At 44.7% G+C, this 18,998-nt stretch overlaps 1 protein-coding gene across 19 annotated transcripts in view; it reads right to left on the bottom strand.

The window, feature by feature from the left end:
- COL26A1 (collagen type XXVI alpha 1 chain) overlaps positions 1-18,998 on the bottom strand; it is a 208,518-nt gene that overhangs the window by 125,571 nt on the left and 63,949 nt on the right. For 15 of the 19 annotated variants that reach the window (XM_034068817.1, XM_034068814.1, XM_034068818.1 and 12 more), the window contains one exon: positions 10,407-10,510. In XM_034068817.1, coding sequence (XP_033924708.1) covers positions 10,407-10,479 — 73 coding nt within the window. In that variant the 5' untranslated portion in view covers positions 10,480-10,510. The remainder of the gene's footprint in view (positions 1-10,406; positions 10,511-18,998) is intronic. The other 4 variants (XM_031055096.1, XM_031055104.1, XM_031055101.1 and 1 more) reach the window with 1 other exon arrangement.

Genomic DNA, 18,998 nt, shown 5'->3' with positions numbered 1-18,998 from the left:
GGACCAGCTTTCACATGAATTCAGCAGTAACAAGCCTCAAGTTACTCAAATGCTGAAATGTGACCTCTCGGGCACACTGACACATATGCATGCACACACCGCTACCCATAAGCATGTAAATGTTGTGTCAATCTCTTGGATGCATTAATAGTATACTTGGTCAGAGTACTTGCAGCACTCCCGTATGGTATTCCTTCTCTCAAGAGCAGGACTTCATTCTACTGTCTTTTACAAACTCCATTCCCTCCCCTGGGAGCCTGCTACCTTCAGAACTCCTTCCATTTAAAGTTTTTGTATCTGATTATTCCTGCCTCTGTGCCTGTCCTTGACTGAATCTCACTTTATGGCTTTCTGCCCAAATGTACAATTTAATCAAGGCTTGACTGCATTTTAATCCTAGTCTACCACATATTCCCAGTACTGCTCAGCCTCTAACACACACAAATTGATTACAGGGCTCTCTCATTCCTTAGGCTAACTCTAACATGAAATAGCAAGCTCTGCTGGACTGAGAACAGCCCTGGTACTACTCCATTTGAGACCTCCACCCAAACTGACACAGTCTGAACCCTAACTACAGCACAGGATTTCTTCTGAGTGAAACGTGTATTTCCAAGTTGCTCCATCTAATTCACTTTCTTGTAGCTTTCCAAATCAAGCTGTACAGGCTTTGCTGCCTTTATCCTGCTAAATAGCTCAGAAAGAAGATGTTGGACTTACATACATTGAACATAGAATCATAGACTGGTTTGGGTTGGAAAGGACCTTAAGCTCATCCAGTTCTAACCCCCTGCCATGGGCAGGGACAACTCACACTAGACCATGTCACCCAAGGCTCTGTCCAACCTGGCCTTGAATGCTGCCAGACACTTGGGCAGCCTGTTGCTTCTGTCTAACACTCTTCTGTGTTTAACTGAAATTCAGCTCCACTAGCAATTGTTACTTGGAGTAACACTTTTGGTTTCCCTTTTCATAACAAAGAATTGAGTAAGAATAAGGTCTAGGAGTCAGCAACATGGGAATCTGATGCCTACCTCTTGCTTTCACCTTGAAGTCTTCTATAAAAGACGAAACCAGTCTCGCATTTCTCTGGCAAATCCACCTCAGCTCCTACTCCTGGGCTTACAATTCCACTTCTATTCCAGTTCCTTACATTCCCATTTCCACAAGGCAGAGCACCCCAGAATAGTTGTAACAATTGTACTGGGGATTTAGATCCCCACTAAATCTCTTCTGCCTGAAGAGAGCTTTTATATGGATGAGGCTTAGCCTGCTTAGGTACTGTAGTTGCCTGAACTCCTTTTTGCTGATGTTCTAGAGCGGCTCACAACTGGAATCAGTTGTCACAGAAAACACAAATGTTACTGTACCAATTGCATTAATTCATTTTATGAAAAACCTACATAAAACAGAAACAGAAAGATCTCCATCTGCCTCACCCCCAAAGCTCGGCTCCAGTTCAGCTTCCTACCAACTGCACTGCTCACTGTACACCGTGGCCTTCAGCTTTTCCCCTTCGTCTTGCAGCACCTTATATCTTTCTTACCTCTTACACATGCAAACAGCTCACAATGTCAACAGCTTTGTTTAAAGCTATTAGAAAACTCTTTGCAGAAAGAGTGCCTTGGCCTGTCTATGAAAAGCTGGCAATGAAGTCTCCTGTCTTAAGGAATATCCTTTACTTTCACGTCTTTAAACTGCAGCAGTACAAGGTACTCTTCCATCACCACACAAAGTGACAGCTCTGCACAGGAATCTTAGAACTCATGTGGTGCAAAGTATGTTCTTGTCTCTCCTCCAGTTTGTGACAAGACTGAAACAAGAGATGGCAGCAGGACTCTGAACCCAGAATCACACCTAGAGGTGAAGGTTATATCTAGGGATGAAAAGCAGTAATGTTGCCCTCATCTCTCCCTTGTCTTCACCAACATTCATAGCTGCACGAGTCTGTACTACTGCTAGGGCCAGATATCCAAGATAATTGAAAGTAAATGAATTACTGCACTCAGAAGAACAGGCACTCTGCAGACCAGGCATTACTGGCCCACTCAAGTATTCTCCTGGAAGAAATTCAAAAAGCTCTTCCTCAAGGAAACATCCCATTTAACCCTGTTTGACGACAACTTGAAGTTAAACACATTTCACAACTAAACCCTTGAAAAGGAATGGGGAGGGAGCTGCAGTCTTGTGTTATGCTAAAAAATTCAACACAAAACAGCTTGTGAAATACAATTTAAAACTGCAAATTCAGTTAAAGATACTCTTCTTCACTGCCACCCCTTCCAACTGCAGGCATTCCCTATTAAAGGAATAAGTCTTATTTCCCATTCCTGATTAAAATAATCCCAAGTTATCACAGCAGCAAGGAAGCTCAGCAACAGCTTCAGGGGGTGGCTTCAATTCTTCTTCCGTTGTTATCTATAATTCACTTGAAAGGCACCAATATGAATGGTGGACACCAGTGAGGAGCTATCTCCCTCATCTAGTTCTTCCATATGCAACTGTCAGAGTGGTGTACATCCAATATCTGCTGCCTTTGGTTATAACCACAACCCCACCCTTCCTCCACCATATCCAACAGGAATATCTGTAGAAAAGAGGAATAGGGTGGAGTTTTTCAGGACAATGCTGCTCATGAGTTTGGTACAAACAACATTTGCAGGACTGATGGCATAACGTGTCACATCCCCTTTTTTCCAGAAGAGGACACTACTTTCCAGCTTACTCTGCATTAGTCCAAAGTCCTTATCCTGGATGGAAGTGATGGCTTAGCAAAGTCCTCCAACCTTTCGGTGTTTTCACATGACTTCCAATAGCAGCAGCAGCAATCTGGTCTGTTTATTTAAAATAGCTTCCTCAGGGTCATCCCTCCTCTATTCTTAATGTACCAGTGACATCAGCTCACCCCATAAAGGTTAAGAAGGCACGTGGCAAAAACTAGAAGCCATCAGAAGGCATCTCCAGATTGGGATACTGGAAAACAAAGGATCCAATCCTCTCATACAGCCAAACCACCCCTGAAAGTAGCAAATACGTCACACAGGGTATCTCCTCAGGTTCTGAACACCCACCTTCACTATCTCACCATTATACACTTCTTAGACCTCTCCAGAAGGGCAGGAGTACTTGAGTTAGGAACACCTCTGTGGGCAGGTTTGCAGGCAACCATGCTGCAGGCTGTGCCTTATGAAAAAGAAACAGTTAAAACCAAGAAGCTGTCACATTCATCTCACCCATTCTCTGCCCTCTGAGCTGACCATTTTCCACCTTAGGATTAGAGTTTAGCACAACTAGAGACAATCAGTCCAGCTCCCCCCAGGAAAAGCAGAATTACTTCTATGTCAGAAGCATTTCTAAACCTGATGAAAGTGAGATCTCTATTTCTTAGGCAATTCTTTTGTTGCAAGATTTCACCAGTGTCTGAAGTTTGGCAAGAATAAATATATCAAAAAACCAAAAAGTATCAAACAAAACTGAAACCAACAAAAGAGGAGACAAGCAGCACGCAGAAGTCAGCTGCCTTTTGAAAGTCGATTTAGACATTCCCAATGTAGATTTATTATCCTGTAACAGGATAATAATAATAGAGGCTGTAATAATGCGAGTCCTACATATAGAAAAAACAGCTCCTTCCTAAGGTCTCAAGAAAATACAAAGTTCATCATTGTGAGGATGAATGGGAAATAAATGATAACTTCAGGGGAAGACAGAAGTGCTGAAGGGAACATGTACATGAGAAAGTAGCAAGTTAAAAGCACAGGGTTGAAGGAGGCACTAAGGATTATGACAGGAAGACACCATTAAAAGGTTGTATGGGGTTTTCAGAACTCACACACCTCTCAAGTTCTGTTCCCGAGTAATGCAAGAGCCAACCTGGGTGCAAAAGTTCCAGTTTCTACTGAATCACCAGAGGTGTGTCTATAAGTGTTTACACAAATCTAATAAAAAATACTTTTTAAAAGCTCTCAGGTCCACCACCACCAAATCTTTCTTTGGTCAAGGGAAGAGATAAGCAGTGCCCAAGATTTCCTTGCTCCCCTTCTCCCAGCAGGGAGTCCTAACCTGCTAAAAACACACTAGCACCACAGATGAATAAGAACTGGCAGCATTTGCCTTTCAGTAGCCAACTGCTGAAGTCAAAGGTCTCCCTTTTCCACCCTTCTCAAACTCTCTTCACAGGCTCACAGCAGAGTTAGGAGAGAGACCTCTGTCCCCTTGGCTGACCTCCTTACCAGCAGCATTCATGGAAATTCTACTCATCTACTCTTGTGATCAACACATTATAACTCCTTAATGAAAGCAATTTCTTCCTGTGGACCTTTCCTAGTCATTTCCCTGCTTTGTGAGTGCTCCAAGATTACTACCCTTTATGTTCTTTACAGGGTCCCAAGTACTAAAAGCAGGACTCAATGAAGCCAGCATTGCCAATGGCAGCTCCAGACATGACTGGAAATGTTTTTGACAACAGCTGCCTCTGAGCTAGCCTAGCTCATCAGCACTTTCTGTCACCGAAGCAGACAAAAAGGGGCTTGAGATTCCCAGCTTCAAGGCAGAATCAACCCATGCCATCTCTAACAGGCAGTGAAGACCCTGCCCAATTTCACATACCATCTATTGTATTAATTCACCATTTTTGGTCTTTCCAGCAATTTCAGGGTCATAATTACTGCTCTGCTTCTATGACACACTCAAGCTAGTTGCATGGAAGATGAAGGTGAAACCCCGTTAGGAAGCAGCAACATCAGCAGAGACACGGAAGAGCCATACCTTGCCCTTAGCATCCATTCTGTGTAAGGGATGACCTGCTTTACGACAGCAGCAGGAGCTCAGAAGCTCAAGTCAACTACTCAGGACTTCCTTCTCAACTCTAACCTTCTGCTGCTGCACTCCACCACCTCCCAGAAAACTTCCCATCAGTTAGTTACACCAGCACCTATGGACAGGCAGAAGTCACTAAAAAGCCCCACATGCTTCTCTCTTCTGAAAGCAATGGGCAGAATCCTGCCAGCATGGTGAGAATGATCCAGGCAGAGTAGCCACACACAGACCTTGGAGATCAGTCCTGTGTTAGCCCTACCCAGGGCAAGATTATGTTCACTCCTGATTAGAGATAAAGCAAATGAATAGGAAAGACAAACTATAAATAGGTGGGTCTGTCACTTGTGAATTAAGAAATACATAGCTAAGAGAAACAGAAAGCATCCAAGGTATTTGGGAAAGCAAACAAATAGCTCACCAAAATGAAAAAGATTCACTACATACCACAGTCATTTGATGGGAGCTAAAAACCTGGAGATAATGTAACAGTGCAGCATACAGCTTTTCTAATTGTGTTGAGATAACATCTACAGATATTTAACACTCCTCTTATTTTGACATTAGGTGCTGAATAAAATTCTCCCTGTTCAGATTAAAAGTGTCCAAAAAATGAAACTACTCCGAAGCTGGAAGGCAGTGTCAAAGTCTTTGGAAATCTGACAGGGATTTTTGTTTTGGACCTCATATCGAAAGGGAAGATGAACATTTAGGAACTGTTCAAGTAGTCACCCAGCACAGATGCCAGAAAGCACTCTCAGGAGGCTGCACATGCTTCCAACAGTGACCACACACTCCAGGAACTCCTCAGAAAATGTGATCAAGGGTGACACACATGTTCTGCCTGAAGCCAGAGGTTGCTGGATGGTCAGCGTGCTGATGGGAGTGGATAGAAATTGAGTGACACATCGTAGAGTAGTTTGGGAAGCTTCTGGTGGACCATCAGCCTTACATTGAAGAGGCCGCCAGAAACAAAGCATGAGGAAGTAGAGCATATATATAGAGGAGCAGGAGGCGTATGCTATGAAAGAAAATATCAGGGTAGATACTATCCAATACCTGTTACTATAGGTGCACAAACATAATTCCTGAGAAAGCCACTTGCACCCATCAGCAATTCCATCAAGGGTGATCAACATATTTTGATGCTCTTACAAGAGATATTTTTGAAGGTACATTTACTGAGTTAGTTACCACATTTTGCTACCTACTTACTAATTGCTTTAGTAACTAGAGAGTTACTAGGAAATTTAGGTTTCCATTTAATAGTCTATAACATGTATTCACATAACACACCATATGTAATAAACATTAAACTTCAGAATGAGAAGTTATTTTTAGATCCTTTGTGGAACCGAACACTGAACTTCAGTTTCAAAGATCTCAAAATTACAGCAGAGCCACATTCCACTACAGGAATTGCTCAGCCAGTCTCTAGTAGAGAACTACATAGGTGCAAGGATCTGTGCTAGATTCAAACTTGAAAGGAGGGTACCTCAGTCTGCCATGCACCTGCAGTGTCAAACTGCCCTGCTAACCAGAGAGCACCAAGACAACCACCTTCAGGAGAACATCACTGCTCAAATGGAAGCTCTTGCTTTGACTACAACAGGAGTTGGGATTCTGAAGTGCAAAAACATCACTGTACTAGGATTTAGCAGCAACGGGAACAGAGAGTGCACTGCCTCTTTTGACTCCCACTGCCTTCTCTTACATGTTCTCGGTTTCTAAGGGCAAGATGAGAAATGCTCAGTGGCAGTAAAGAGCTCTGAAGTTGCTGTCAGACTTAACTCCCCTGCTTCCAAGCAGTGGCTACAAGGAAGAGGGAGAAACAAGAAGGAACTGAAGTACTTGACAAAAGGAAAAACACTTCACACAAGCTCAACTCCTGAAGAGAACTACAGTGATACAATGGGAAATGATACTGCATAATCTACACATCATATTTTCACACAGTTTGGCAGTTCTATGTTTAACAGTTCACAGGGGAGCAAACCAAGACCTGAAGAAGTGAGGTCCCATCAACACCACTTTGAATCCCTCTAGAGCACTCTGATGGGCTTTCAGACTTTCAGGTCTCTATTTTTGATGTTCATTCTCATGGCTTTATCCAACTTTGTATCACAATTGCATTTGCTAGTTTAAGATTTTCCTGGCAGTGCAGTTCTGCATCTCTCCTCCTGAGAGCAAGAAACTTTGTGAAGCAGTAGTAAAACAGGAGAAAGTTTTTGCACTCTATCATACCAAGAATGAAACCTTCATTTTCTTATGCTACTTTGAAAATTGTAAACACATGGGAATCCAAGAGGTTTGAAAAGTCTCAAGATGACAGGATGCAAAAAAAGTTATTAAAAGTAGATGAAAATATTCCAAGAACTGAAATGAGGAGGTGAGGATAAAAAAAAAGGAAGTTCTCAAAATAAACTATTAAGCTTGGAATCACCATGGCATCACTTTAGAGGTGCCGAGGTTACTCTTGAAGCTGCTTCTTGCCCAAAAAGCTAAGCTGTCTGCCATCAATCTGCCTCTGGGGTAAATAGGATCCTGGCTACTATCCCAAATTCAAGCAGTACAAACAAACAAGAAAGAAGCCTATGTTAGATTTGTAAAGTGAAATAAGACCTTGCCTAGCTGGAGAGCTCTAAGGCAATGCTGAGCCCCTGAACTTGCAAGTGACACTTTTCCTCTCCCAAGAGACTGCATTTGCCTTTGAACTTTCAGCCATACAGAAAAAAGGCTGAGTTGAAATGTCAGCATCATCTTGGACTCAAATCAATCAGCTTGATGCATGATTGCAATAGCTAAACCACTTCACCTCTGCACTACCCTCATCCATATGTTCTTTATATCAGCAGTCAGCAGACTGGGTGGCTCGGTAGATTCATTTCCTGTCCTAGGCTTGGGCTCCACTTTAAACAAAACAAAACCCCTGAAACTGGAAAATAAAAATTAGCATTTCCTGACAGTTAAATTCACCAGACTTGTTGCATCAAGTCTCTTTCTCCATCCAAGAAAGTTGCAAGAAACCCTTTGGGAAGCACTGGTACAAGTGGCGAGTTTTAGCTATCTGCTCAACCAGCTGGTCACACTTCCACAAAACCAATAAAGGAACTGGAGCCCTTTCAAATGCTGACATACCTTTGGGTGAGGGGAAAGCACTGAAGAGCGGAGAGCCCCAAGCAATGCCAACTTGAAACAGATTGGAAGCAGCCATCCCCACCTCAGTAAATTAATAGCGCACTGAGTAGCAAACTCTCCACCCACTTCTCCAGCTGGGCTTTCTCCAGATGATGTTGCTCTTTATCAGCTCCAATGTAAGAGTTAAATTCCCAAGATAATTTAAATCTAAACAAAGTGCAGCCTTCAGCATTAATGTAGGTGCCTTCCAGCTGGTGACAGTTAAGTGGTTACTTTCTCAAGCTAAACTTATTAGCTAAAGGTCAAGACACTCCAGAATAATGGAACTGCCTTCAAAGCTTGCTCTACCAGAGCTCAGTGAGTCACTGGGGAAGGGGAGGTTTCTCACTGAAGGTGTGTTACAGCAAGCCAGTCTCACCAGGAGTATGTCATAGGTTGGGGCTACACATCCAGGGTGGACTGTTTCCTTTGCAAAAGAAAAGTTGACCTGCCTTTGGGAGCTAACAGGGAAGCCTGTACGTAGTATATAGCTGCACTGTAGCCTTTGAATGACTTCAAGCTCTTTGACGTGGTCTCCCTGGTTCACCCTCCCCTCATCTTCCCTCATGAAATGCTAATAGAAATACATCTAGAAAGGGCAAAGAAGGCCTCATATAAGGACAGGTAGTAAAAAATAACCCCTTTTCCACATAGGCTACAGTGAGCACTGCTCCAGAACAACACAGAAAAGGAGCAAGTATCAACCCTGCTCACAGAGGATTAAAGACAGAATCAACAAATAGGATCTCTCAAGCCTCAAGATGCAAACCAAACCCACCGTTGATATGAAGAGACCCTGCAGCCATGCAAAACTGCTCTGTGTGCCTGAGCAATCCATTCTATCTCCTGGCTTAGTCTGTCCTACTCATGGAAATGCAGCCTTGTTATTTCAGAGCTCCCAAGGAATGGAAACTTTTGCCTTCAATCTCTGGAAACAGGAGCCATTCTGAAGCAAAAGCTCAAGAGCTACTGTAGTTGCCATTCTACTGACACATGGAGAACAATAGTGACCATCAGAGAATTAGAGCATTTGCAATAGAGTGAAAAGGCAAGTTAAAAATAGCTCACGTCCAATCTGCCATCAATCATACCTACCTCAGATCAGCTTCAAAAGCACCAGCTGCACATATGAGTGAAATGGAACAGCAAGGAGAAAGCTAACACCAAACAAAAAGATGAGAAAGCATTTTGAGGTTCTACCCTGTTAATTTGCTGTGGCTCCAGACTGCACTGGTTTGGTTTTGTTTCAGTTTACTTGTCTGTTTTCTTTTGTCTGCTGTTTCCAGGAAGGACCCACACAGATGTAAGCATCTCACCCTCTCAGAGGAACCAGATTTGCAGTAGAAGAGAGTGCAAAAAAGAAAGAGTACAAAAGGCTTTATAACAGATTGCCAAAAAGCCCTAAAACACTCTTTTCAGCCCTTTTTACTCACAATTCCAAGTCACATGAATATTAAGAATTAACATAAGGAGTAAGTAAATCCCTCCAGGTTTAAAACTGATGCTGGACAGTTTGAGGTGCTGTGTACAGCACTGGTGTTGACACTGCTCCTAGAAATTAAGGGGTGCAACCCTTCTGTACTAGAAAGAGGTCATTTTTTCCCTCCTCCTTTCAAGAACACAGCGCTGTTGGTAGCGCCAGATGTTTTAGGGAGGAAAAAAAAAGGTAAGAATAATCTCACACATGAAAGTGAGGGCTGGCTACTGGCTTCCTGCTCACTCTCCACACACTGTATTCAAGGCCGAAAGAACAGTTCCACCTTGAAAACTGACTGCATAAAATTGTCACCTCGTTGCACAGAGCCGCTCCTGTGAGATCGCTGCTGACTTTCTCAAACAAGCTTATGTTGGCTTTTTATTTGCCCTGAAATCTGCAGAAACAGATCTGGCACTGCGGGAGAGAGCTGGATTCTCTCCTTTACACCAGCAGCACCGTTAAGCTGTAATTACTCTCACCTGTCTAAACCTACAGGCATGAACAGGCAGCACACACCAGCTCCTCGGGTCCCCAGTCAGATCCTCAGCCAGGCTGAGCTGCAGCTATTTAGGGAGTAACAATCCTGCCACAGTCCATCGTTAGCATCCCCTGCAGTGATAGGTAAGAAATCAAGGTGCTCACAGAAGCTTCTCTTCCTCAAGTTCACTTCTTCTAGCAGCATGCTAAAATGCAAAGCTGTCTTCTGCAGACTGTAACTTAGCATAGCTTTGTTACTTAAGGCTTTTCTTGAGCTTCTGGGAAGCTATTGTTTTCTCAGCAGCCTCAAGCGAGCTGCTGTCTGCAGCCATCATTCTTTGTCGCTGTAAGGAGACAGCTTCCTAGTTAGAGATGTGCCTAAGTCTCATGATTAGCACCAAGATATTGCAGCACAAAGGAAACTACCAGAAGCAGCTACAAACGTTGCTGGATAACTCACCCTCTTCACAGTTGCTCCCCGTGAAGCCAGGGCAGCACCTCCACTCCAGCGTGGTCACAGTTCGGTAGGACATTTTATACGTGGGCCTGATGAGAGTCCTGTAACTAACACAAACAAGAAGTCAGCAGGATGCACTTATGTACTCAAGGGTGGTGTTGTTACTAATTCGCAGCACATCTGCCTGCCTGCGCCAGAGCACCCAGCCACCCCTGGCTGCAGAAAAAGGAGACACACAAAGCAACATAGCAATGGTTTACTACAGTATGGATCTGATTCATCAATCCTGATTTTGATCCTTAAGCCCTCATACTCTTCTGGCTCTTCCCCATACCTCTCCTGCAAATTATGCTTTGTGGAGGTCTCATCGCTACCAAGTCATTGCAAGTAGTGGAGATGCTGACTCTGGTTTCCCTCACTCTGCCTGCATGTGGATGTGTCTGACCTTGAACAAAGGCTGCCTCATTAGCTTTTCCTCACTCAGCACTAACAGAGTTTCCAAAACATTACTCACAAAAATATAAATCTCTTGTGTGTCTTCCCTTTTCTCACCCCCACCACTCACAGATCCAGGGTGTTTTAACACAGCAGCATAACAAACATCATCACAACACAACACTTGCTATACAAAACAGATGTGGACAGGCCAAAGAGGGTCCAGAGAAGAGCCACAAAGATGATCCAAAGACTGGGCAGCCATATGAGGTCAGACTGAGAGAACTGGGTTTGTTCAGCCTAGAGAAAAGAAGGCTGAGAGGAGTCCTTATCACCATGTTCCAGTATTTAAAGGGTAGCTACAAAGATGATGGAAACTCCCTTCTTACAAGGAATCATATGGAAAAGATTACCAGTGATTGGTAAAAGTTACCCCAGGGGAGATTCCCATGGGGCACAAGACGAAAATTTTTCACAATGAAAAACAATCAGCCACTGGAATAATCTCCCCAGGGAAGTGGTGGATTCCCCAGTGTTGGATACTGTTAAGATCCAACTGGACAGGGTTCTGGGACATCTAGTCTGGGTCATGCTCTAACAAAAAAGGTTGGACCAGATGATCCCTGAGGTCCCTCCCAACCTGGTATTCTATGATCCTATGAAGACTACATCACTTATCTCCATGGAGCCTTTTTCCCAGCTAGCTGACCCATGCCTCAGGTTTCCCCATCTAAAAGAGGGTTACACTCTTCCTCTCCCCAGCTGTGGTTCTGCAGGACATACTGGTTAGCTTCAGGTCCAGCACACTGCACCCCAGAGTCCCAGTTAAAGCACAGGTACTGCCATGCCCCACTGGAAACTAAAGGGCTACCTGCAAACACAGGCAGAGGTGTGGAAGGCACCAGTGATTCTGAAGTCAAGACAAACCAGACAGTTGCATAAATGCCAGCTTTGTTTTTAAACCAGCAGCCCTTCAAAGCTGGCAGATCAGAGTTTTCCCACTATATGGCCAGAGAAGTCACTGCTGCTATTCATGAAGCTAAAAGCAAACACAGAAGTCATATTCTACAAGCTCCCCTCAAAATTCCTCCCCTTGTTTAACAGCCAAAGGAATTTGGCACACACAGGGAGAGGCTGAAGCTTTGGGATTACAGTGTTGCAGGCTGCAGCTTTATGCTTTTTTCTCAAGGCCAGGCAGACACAAGCCCCAGCACTGGGGTCTTCTCAGGGGAAGAGCCTCCTCCTGCAGTGTGAGACCCAGAAGAAGACAAAGCACATCCTCTGCCTGCTCTGCCTGCAGCACTGCCCTAGGCTCAGATGCACAAGGCCAAAATGGAGCTAGAAATTACAGGAATCTCATCCAAAGACCCTCCCCCAAGGGGCAGCAGGTACAGGTGTACATCCAGGAGAGCACTGCAGTGACATGGGTACAGATACTCTTAAGAGCAGTAACCAAGGCTTGCCAGGAGAGGTTGTCTATGTAAGTCTTGGAAAGAAGGCAGCAGCTCAGTCTTTGGGAAATTAATTTCTCTATAAACTGTTGCTGATTGCTTCTTATGCCAGCTGCCAAACACAGAAGCCAACTTCTCCTATAGCCAACAGACAAGAGGGCTGCCCAAGCTTCCTCCTGAGCACAGGGCTGCCTGCATTTGGAACAGCATTGGCATTAGCCAGCGATGGGAAAGCAACGCTGTCTCCTAAGAACATCACATCCTTGCCCTCTGAGCAGCCAAAAAGCACACCAGTAACTGCTAACACTGACAACTGCTATCCAGGCACTTGTCTAATACAGACTGGACAGAGCCAGCTTGTCCCACGTAGTGTTTTGCACTTCTGCATCCAGTGGTGTTCAGGAGTTTGCAGCCATGAGTGAGCTTGAGGACTCGGCACCACATTGATGTGGGTAGAGCTTCAGTGCTTTTTCAGAGAGACCCAAGGCATGAAGACTTTCAGTATCTTGCTGAGGGTCTTCTAGAAGAGCTCTGGCAAAGCTCAGGAACCAAACCCAAGTCTCCCAACTCCCAGTCCTGGCACTGGACTCAAGACATCTTTCCACACACAAGCCCTGAACCATCAGTCAGAAGTTCATGACTTTGTCACTAACACCACAGCTGGACTTGACCTCAAGATGAAAGTCTCCAACCCAGTTACCAGTGTCCAGAGCCAGCTAGTCTCCAACTACACCGTGATTTTAAAACCATGTTTCTGCCAACACCAAGATGTTAAAACTCTCTCAAACTTCATTATGAAGTGTGGAGAGTGGCTTGAGCCAGACTGGAATCTTGGCAGCAGTTCAGTGTCAGGGAAGTAGCTATAGTTTAATCCTCAAACGAGCAAGGACTTCTCAGGGCATGACAAACATGGGGCTCAGCTGTCACAGCCTACCACCCACCCTGAATTTCCTGGAAGAGTCCTGACATTCGCAGCTCTGTTCAGCATCGTGCACTCAGGCACGTGAAGCGGTCCCAGCTTGCTAGCTCAAACCTGCTCTTATTTCGCTCTGTTCTCCGCAGCACTGCTTTCCCTCACCCATGTGAGATGCACCAAGGTCTGGTGTTACATGTATCATCACAACATGCAGCTTCCCAACAGCTATTCCAGGAGGGAAGCAAAGAAAACTCCTTTAATGAAGCATCATCACTGCCTGATACCAGAAGTGGTGCAATTGGAGGAAAGGAAAAAAAAAATGGGAAAAGGAGAGGAAAAGAGCGTACCTGTTAAAGATCAGAAGCCTTGGAATTAAGAGTGTGTGGAAAACACGACAGGCAGAAAAAAGTTTGGCAGTGAAATAGGGAAGCTTCTCCCTTGGATGCCACCCAAGCCACAAGCAAATAGCAAAACCACAGTAAGAAAGGAGGTTAGGATGAGCTACAACCTGCACCTTTTTGGCTTCCCAGGCAGCCAAAGGATATGTTTGGCATATACAGTCCCCTGCCAAGCTTCCAAGCACTTCAAAGAAGCAAACGACCGGGACCCGTCACTCTACCACAGGAGACAGGCCTTATTTACCAACGTGTGTGCTGAGGCTCACAGCAAGGTCCCAGAGAGTGTGGGAAGAACCCAGCAAACTCAGCCAGCACTACTGCTGTCACTGCATCAGAGCAAACCCCTAGCTGCCCCTTGGAGACTGCCTGATGGTGTCAGACAAGGCTACAGGAGCTCACCTGCCTGCAGTCATCATTTGGGAAACAGAGTCTCTTGCTTGTGTCTCTGTGTGACTGCCCAGGAAGGGGTAATGTGGGGAGGGAGCATGAGATGACTGATTAACTGTTCTGGGGGTATGAAGCTAAAAATACTGGAGAAGTCAGGACATGGCAGCCGACAAGTCTCACACCTCAGCACACAAGGATACATTCCCCCTGCTCTCAAGAAAGTGTCACTGAACACAACAGCCAGACGTGGCACAAGGAAAGTGTCACATTCTTGGATCAGAGCCTCTCAAATCAGGTCAAAGAGAGAGGCATGATCTCTGCCCTGACCCAAGCAGGACAGCCTGTCACACACAGGAAATACCTTCCCCATTATGGATTTCCCTGCCCTTTGACACTTACAAAGATGATGTGAGAGGGAAGGTGTGAAACTCATTTCACATCACAAGAGATGGTTTTGTTAGTGTGATTCATTCATTCAGCCGCTGCAGTTTGTGCCTGAGGAGGCCTCAGCAACCTTCAGAGGCTTCTATTATTTTCCATTCAAGTTCCAGGTTGAAAGTTTCAACCTCACTTACTGGTGGGTTTCAGGATAACAAGAGGAATGAACTTGCATTCTGACTGGCAAAGAATCTGGAAACCAAGGTATCCAAGCTTGCTTTTATCTACTATTCTCATGCCAACAAATTCATACATCAATGCAGTGGGTCCAGCCCTGTACATTTAACTGGCTTTTGCCTTTCAGAGACAATCATTTTCATTCTAACAAGTGCTATTTCTGCATTAAAAGAGCCTGTTTTAGAGAAGCTATCAAGAACTTCGCTCTGAACACCACCAGCCCCATTCTAGACAGACCACCATATGCAGATTACACCACGTAGCTTCTCTATGGGATAGGCAAGAAAATTTCACCTCATACTAGTGCCTCAGGTGACACAGGGACAAAGAGTACCTTGGCCACCATGTTCGCATTCACAAGCATGGCAGAGACCATCACTTGTGAATGAGACCTGTGCTCTTTTCTTTCCTGCAGCCCCAACTTTTCCAGCTTCCCTAGCACAAAGGCAGCAGTTCCCCAGGGGAGAACATAACCAGGAGTTTCAAACATGCTCCTGCAGGCATTGGACAAAACACAAAACCTGCAGCTGCAGATATGTTGGAGGCCACTGTACATCTCCTGACTTTGCCAAGGGGGAGGAAGAAGTCTGTTTAACTCTGAGCATGTCTGGTTTGCACAAATTAGAGTAAAACCCAGAAAACACAAACTTACACAAACCCCCTCCTCAAGCTGTACACTGTAGCAGTTTACAGTCTCTCAGTCCTAAGTCAAAAGAAACAGAGAGAGATGTTTCTGTGCCATCAGAGTAATCATCAGCTCCTGTCTTCATTAACAATGAGATCTCAGTGCTACTCCAGACTAGCACTGCCCTGCCATAGCAACGAGGAGGAAGAGTGCATAGACAGCATGTATGACATTGCGAGATCAAAAGGCCTTCACTAGCAGCCTGAGGACACCTGAGCACAGCCTGCAAAGCAGATGGCCCTCCCCCTGTGCCCAGCCAGCAGCACAGAGCCACCCACACTTCTCCCAAACCTGAGAACATGCCTTTGCGCTACAGCTCGAACCCCTTACACACCCAGATCTCCCATGCATCCTGTTCACAAGAGCACAGTTCACCCTGTATTTACATCCTTGTGTGCACAGGAGAGCAGGCATCTTTTTCCAAGCATATGACTCTATATCTTAGAGAGAAATAACAGAATTAAACACATAAGAGGTGGTGTGCAACAGGACTTCGAACAGCAATCCTAATTCCTAATGCACTGGAATAAGCTCTGGAATTTATTATTCAATTGACTAGAAAGAAACAGAGGATTTACTGTGGTGTTACTACTTCTGAAATTGAGGAGAAACATCAGCTAAAGGCCAACCCTGTGGGTGACAGATCCCCAACTTCTCCTACTGACCCTGTAGCAATAGTCTTCAAAAGCAGAAAAGACCAAAATGGATGAGCCTGCTGAATTCCTTCTTTGTTATTCTTTAAACTAGCTTGTAAAATCCCTCTGGGAGAAGAAATGTGTTAAATGAAACAACAAAGAAAATCCAAAGTTCAAAACCACCAAAAAGCAAGATTAATCCATGCAAGTTCAATTGCCGATGTCAGCAAAAGCACATAGCATTTGCGATAAGCCAAACCAGCAGGAATACTGAAAGGGAGAAAACATGCAGTAACTAGCAGCTGGAAAGGGCATCAGAGCCCAGACTTTCCCACCTTTCAGTGGTGTTTGAAGCTAACAGATGAGTAACTTCATGCTGGGGTTCCAATGGCTCTTGCTGAAGTAACAAGATCATGTAAGCCCACCCCTGCACAAGCCAGCTATGGTTTTCCAGGGGAATCTTCAGATTCGCTGAAGCCAGAAAGTGCTGCAGAGACAGGATGCCTAAAGTCTAGAAAGTGGGACAGATATGTGACCAATGAATACAGCAAGAGATAGCAGGATAAAAACCTCACATAACTTTGCTGGGAACATTCATTTTTCTCAGATGAGACGAGCAGGAGAGGAGACAAATATCACTCTCGAGCAGCATGCTTCCAGAAATGAGAAAGGGATTTTCACAGCAACAACAGTTTGAAGCAGAAAATGTTTGTCTTCTGAAGGCTGTAACAGTGCATGATCTGCCTGGCTGCTCGTCACAGTCACCTGCTTCTCAAGACACTGTTTTACTGACCTCAACACTCATGGACAAATACTGTAATGAAAATTAGGCTGATTTTGGCCAACTGGGCTATAGCAAGAAGTTGTCCTATTCTCAAAATCATAAAACACAGTAAGACAAAAGAAGTGCTTTTCTCATCTTCGAGGTGAGGTGGCATAACCTGACTGAAGACATGGAAGTCAGAAAAGCTGCAGCAACTGGATGCAGGTCTCTCATCTTTGCCTGGCCTATAAGACCAACCCTGCTCAGTGAGCCTCAATGAGGGCAGCATCCTCAGCATGACAGCATTCTGCATAGCTGCTGCAGTAAAGGGACTGCTCAGGAGGAAGGGTTACCATTCAGATGCCTGGGTTTATGGGGACCTGGGTGCAATCATCCAGGCAGCAGAGCCCCAGAGATTACATTGCTATTGAAACACCAAGACTTTATCACTTCTTTCAGACAGATAAATGGCATGTGATTTTCTAAGTACACCAGGAGTTTCAGTCAGGCTGCTGGAAAGTTGCCTACTCACTTTGTAGCATGACAAAGCAAAGGCATATCCTATGGCGTGCAGAAGCTGAAGCCTTCACTATACAAATGGAAAGAGTTCAAGAATAGATCTGCTGAGGGAAAAGTCTCCAGCCAAGACTGCTCCAAAGCAACTCAGCACCCAAGCTAAATAGTCTGGGGTGGAGGGCAAGAACAGAGCAGCTCAACCCATCCCAGCCAAGATGACAACACTCCTGCAGAAGTACAGCTGCCAGCTGCCCAACAGCAAATGAAAAGACAGCAAGGACATCACCAAAGCTGCTGGGCTAGGAATCTTGTAGATACTCCTCTGTCAAAGGCTTGACCCTGAGCTGCAGTTTGTGCAATAAGGGAAAGAAACCTAACACGAATGAATGGGAGACAGGAAATAGATTAAATCCTTGTCTGGCCACACTGATGTCTGCTGCTGTAAGCTGAGTCTCTATCAGAGAGCCCCTCTCAGCTGTCACCACGAGCTGAGAGATGCCTTGGGTTTTGGCTGGCATCCCTTTAGCTAGTGAGCAGCCTGATAATGGGTGCTGGCAGAGTGAAAGCTTCTTCAGATACCACCGACTCCTTGCAAACAAGGAGATGAAAACAGTTTGTTTCAAGTGCAGCTGGGAGAAATACTATAAAGCCATACTAATGCCAATGACTGACTGACATTTTGCACTGCCTATAGTCATGCATAAGATCTTATGAATCTGTCTGTGCCCCCCTTCAAGCTCAGGCACCAGAAATCTCACTAGAGAAAAAGAGAAGGTGGCCAGATGATGTTTGTCTTTTTGGCAAAGGAAAGAAGACATATTTATGTTACCTGAACAACCACAGGGATATGGAGAGCACAGATTTTTAGTAACTACTAAACCTGGAGTAAGTCGATATCACCAGAAGCTAAACTTCCAGAAAGCCTGAAGCCAGAGGTACTAGTACGGAGAAGGTAAAGAGGAAACAGAAACAACATTGATTGATGGGAATGGAGCATTAGCCGTGTGAAGCATTCCTGCTAGACTGTCATGTAGAGCAGACGGAGTCAGGCAGGCAATCCTTGAGAACCACAGAGAAAACACAGAAGCTCCTCCATATTACAGGAACACAATCAAGAACTGGTGACCTATAGATGGGATTCCCTGCTTCCCTTTCCATGAAGTCAGTGTAAGCCCTCTCTGGCGTTTTGCAAAGCGTTGGCACAGGACACCATCACATCCGATATTAGCACACTGCTGTTCCCTGCTGAAGCTATATACTGAAGATGTCCCTACTTGGGCTGTCCACCCAAGACACAAATCCTGTGACCAGGACAGCTCCCAGACAAAGAGCCATGTCACCCAAAGCTTTCAGACATGCTAAGACAGGGTTTGGGTTGGTTTTCATTTTGGAAAGGTAGGTAAGTAGCTTTGGAAAGGTAGGTAGGTAGCTGAGTTTTCATCAGCTGAGATCTTAAATATCAATAACCCCAGATTCTTTCCATGTTTTCACATAGAAAAGTCTGCTGCCATTCTGCATTGTCTCCAAACAATTGGACTTGTCAGGCAAATGACCCGAACTCCATTTGAAACTGAAAAGTTCCATGAATAACAATGTCACAAGAGCACACACCACTCCTAAAGTCTCTGGGTTAACAATGTAAGAATCTATGTATATGAGTAACTGCAGGAGCCCATAAAGAGATTTTTTACTAGTAACATGATCAATGGTTCGGTACTTATGAAACTACAGTTATGTTAACAGGGAAAAATAAGCAAGATTTTTGGCAAGTTTAGGAGACAAGGTGAAAGCTCA

Source organism: Melopsittacus undulatus, chromosome 13 (genome assembly GCF_012275295.1).
Source record: "Melopsittacus undulatus isolate bMelUnd1 chromosome 13, bMelUnd1.mat.Z, whole genome shotgun sequence".
NCBI lineage: Eukaryota > Metazoa > Chordata > Aves > Psittaciformes > Psittaculidae > Melopsittacus > Melopsittacus undulatus.
Note: the sequence above shows the minus strand (reverse complement) of the source record. Positions and strands in the feature narration are given on the sequence as shown.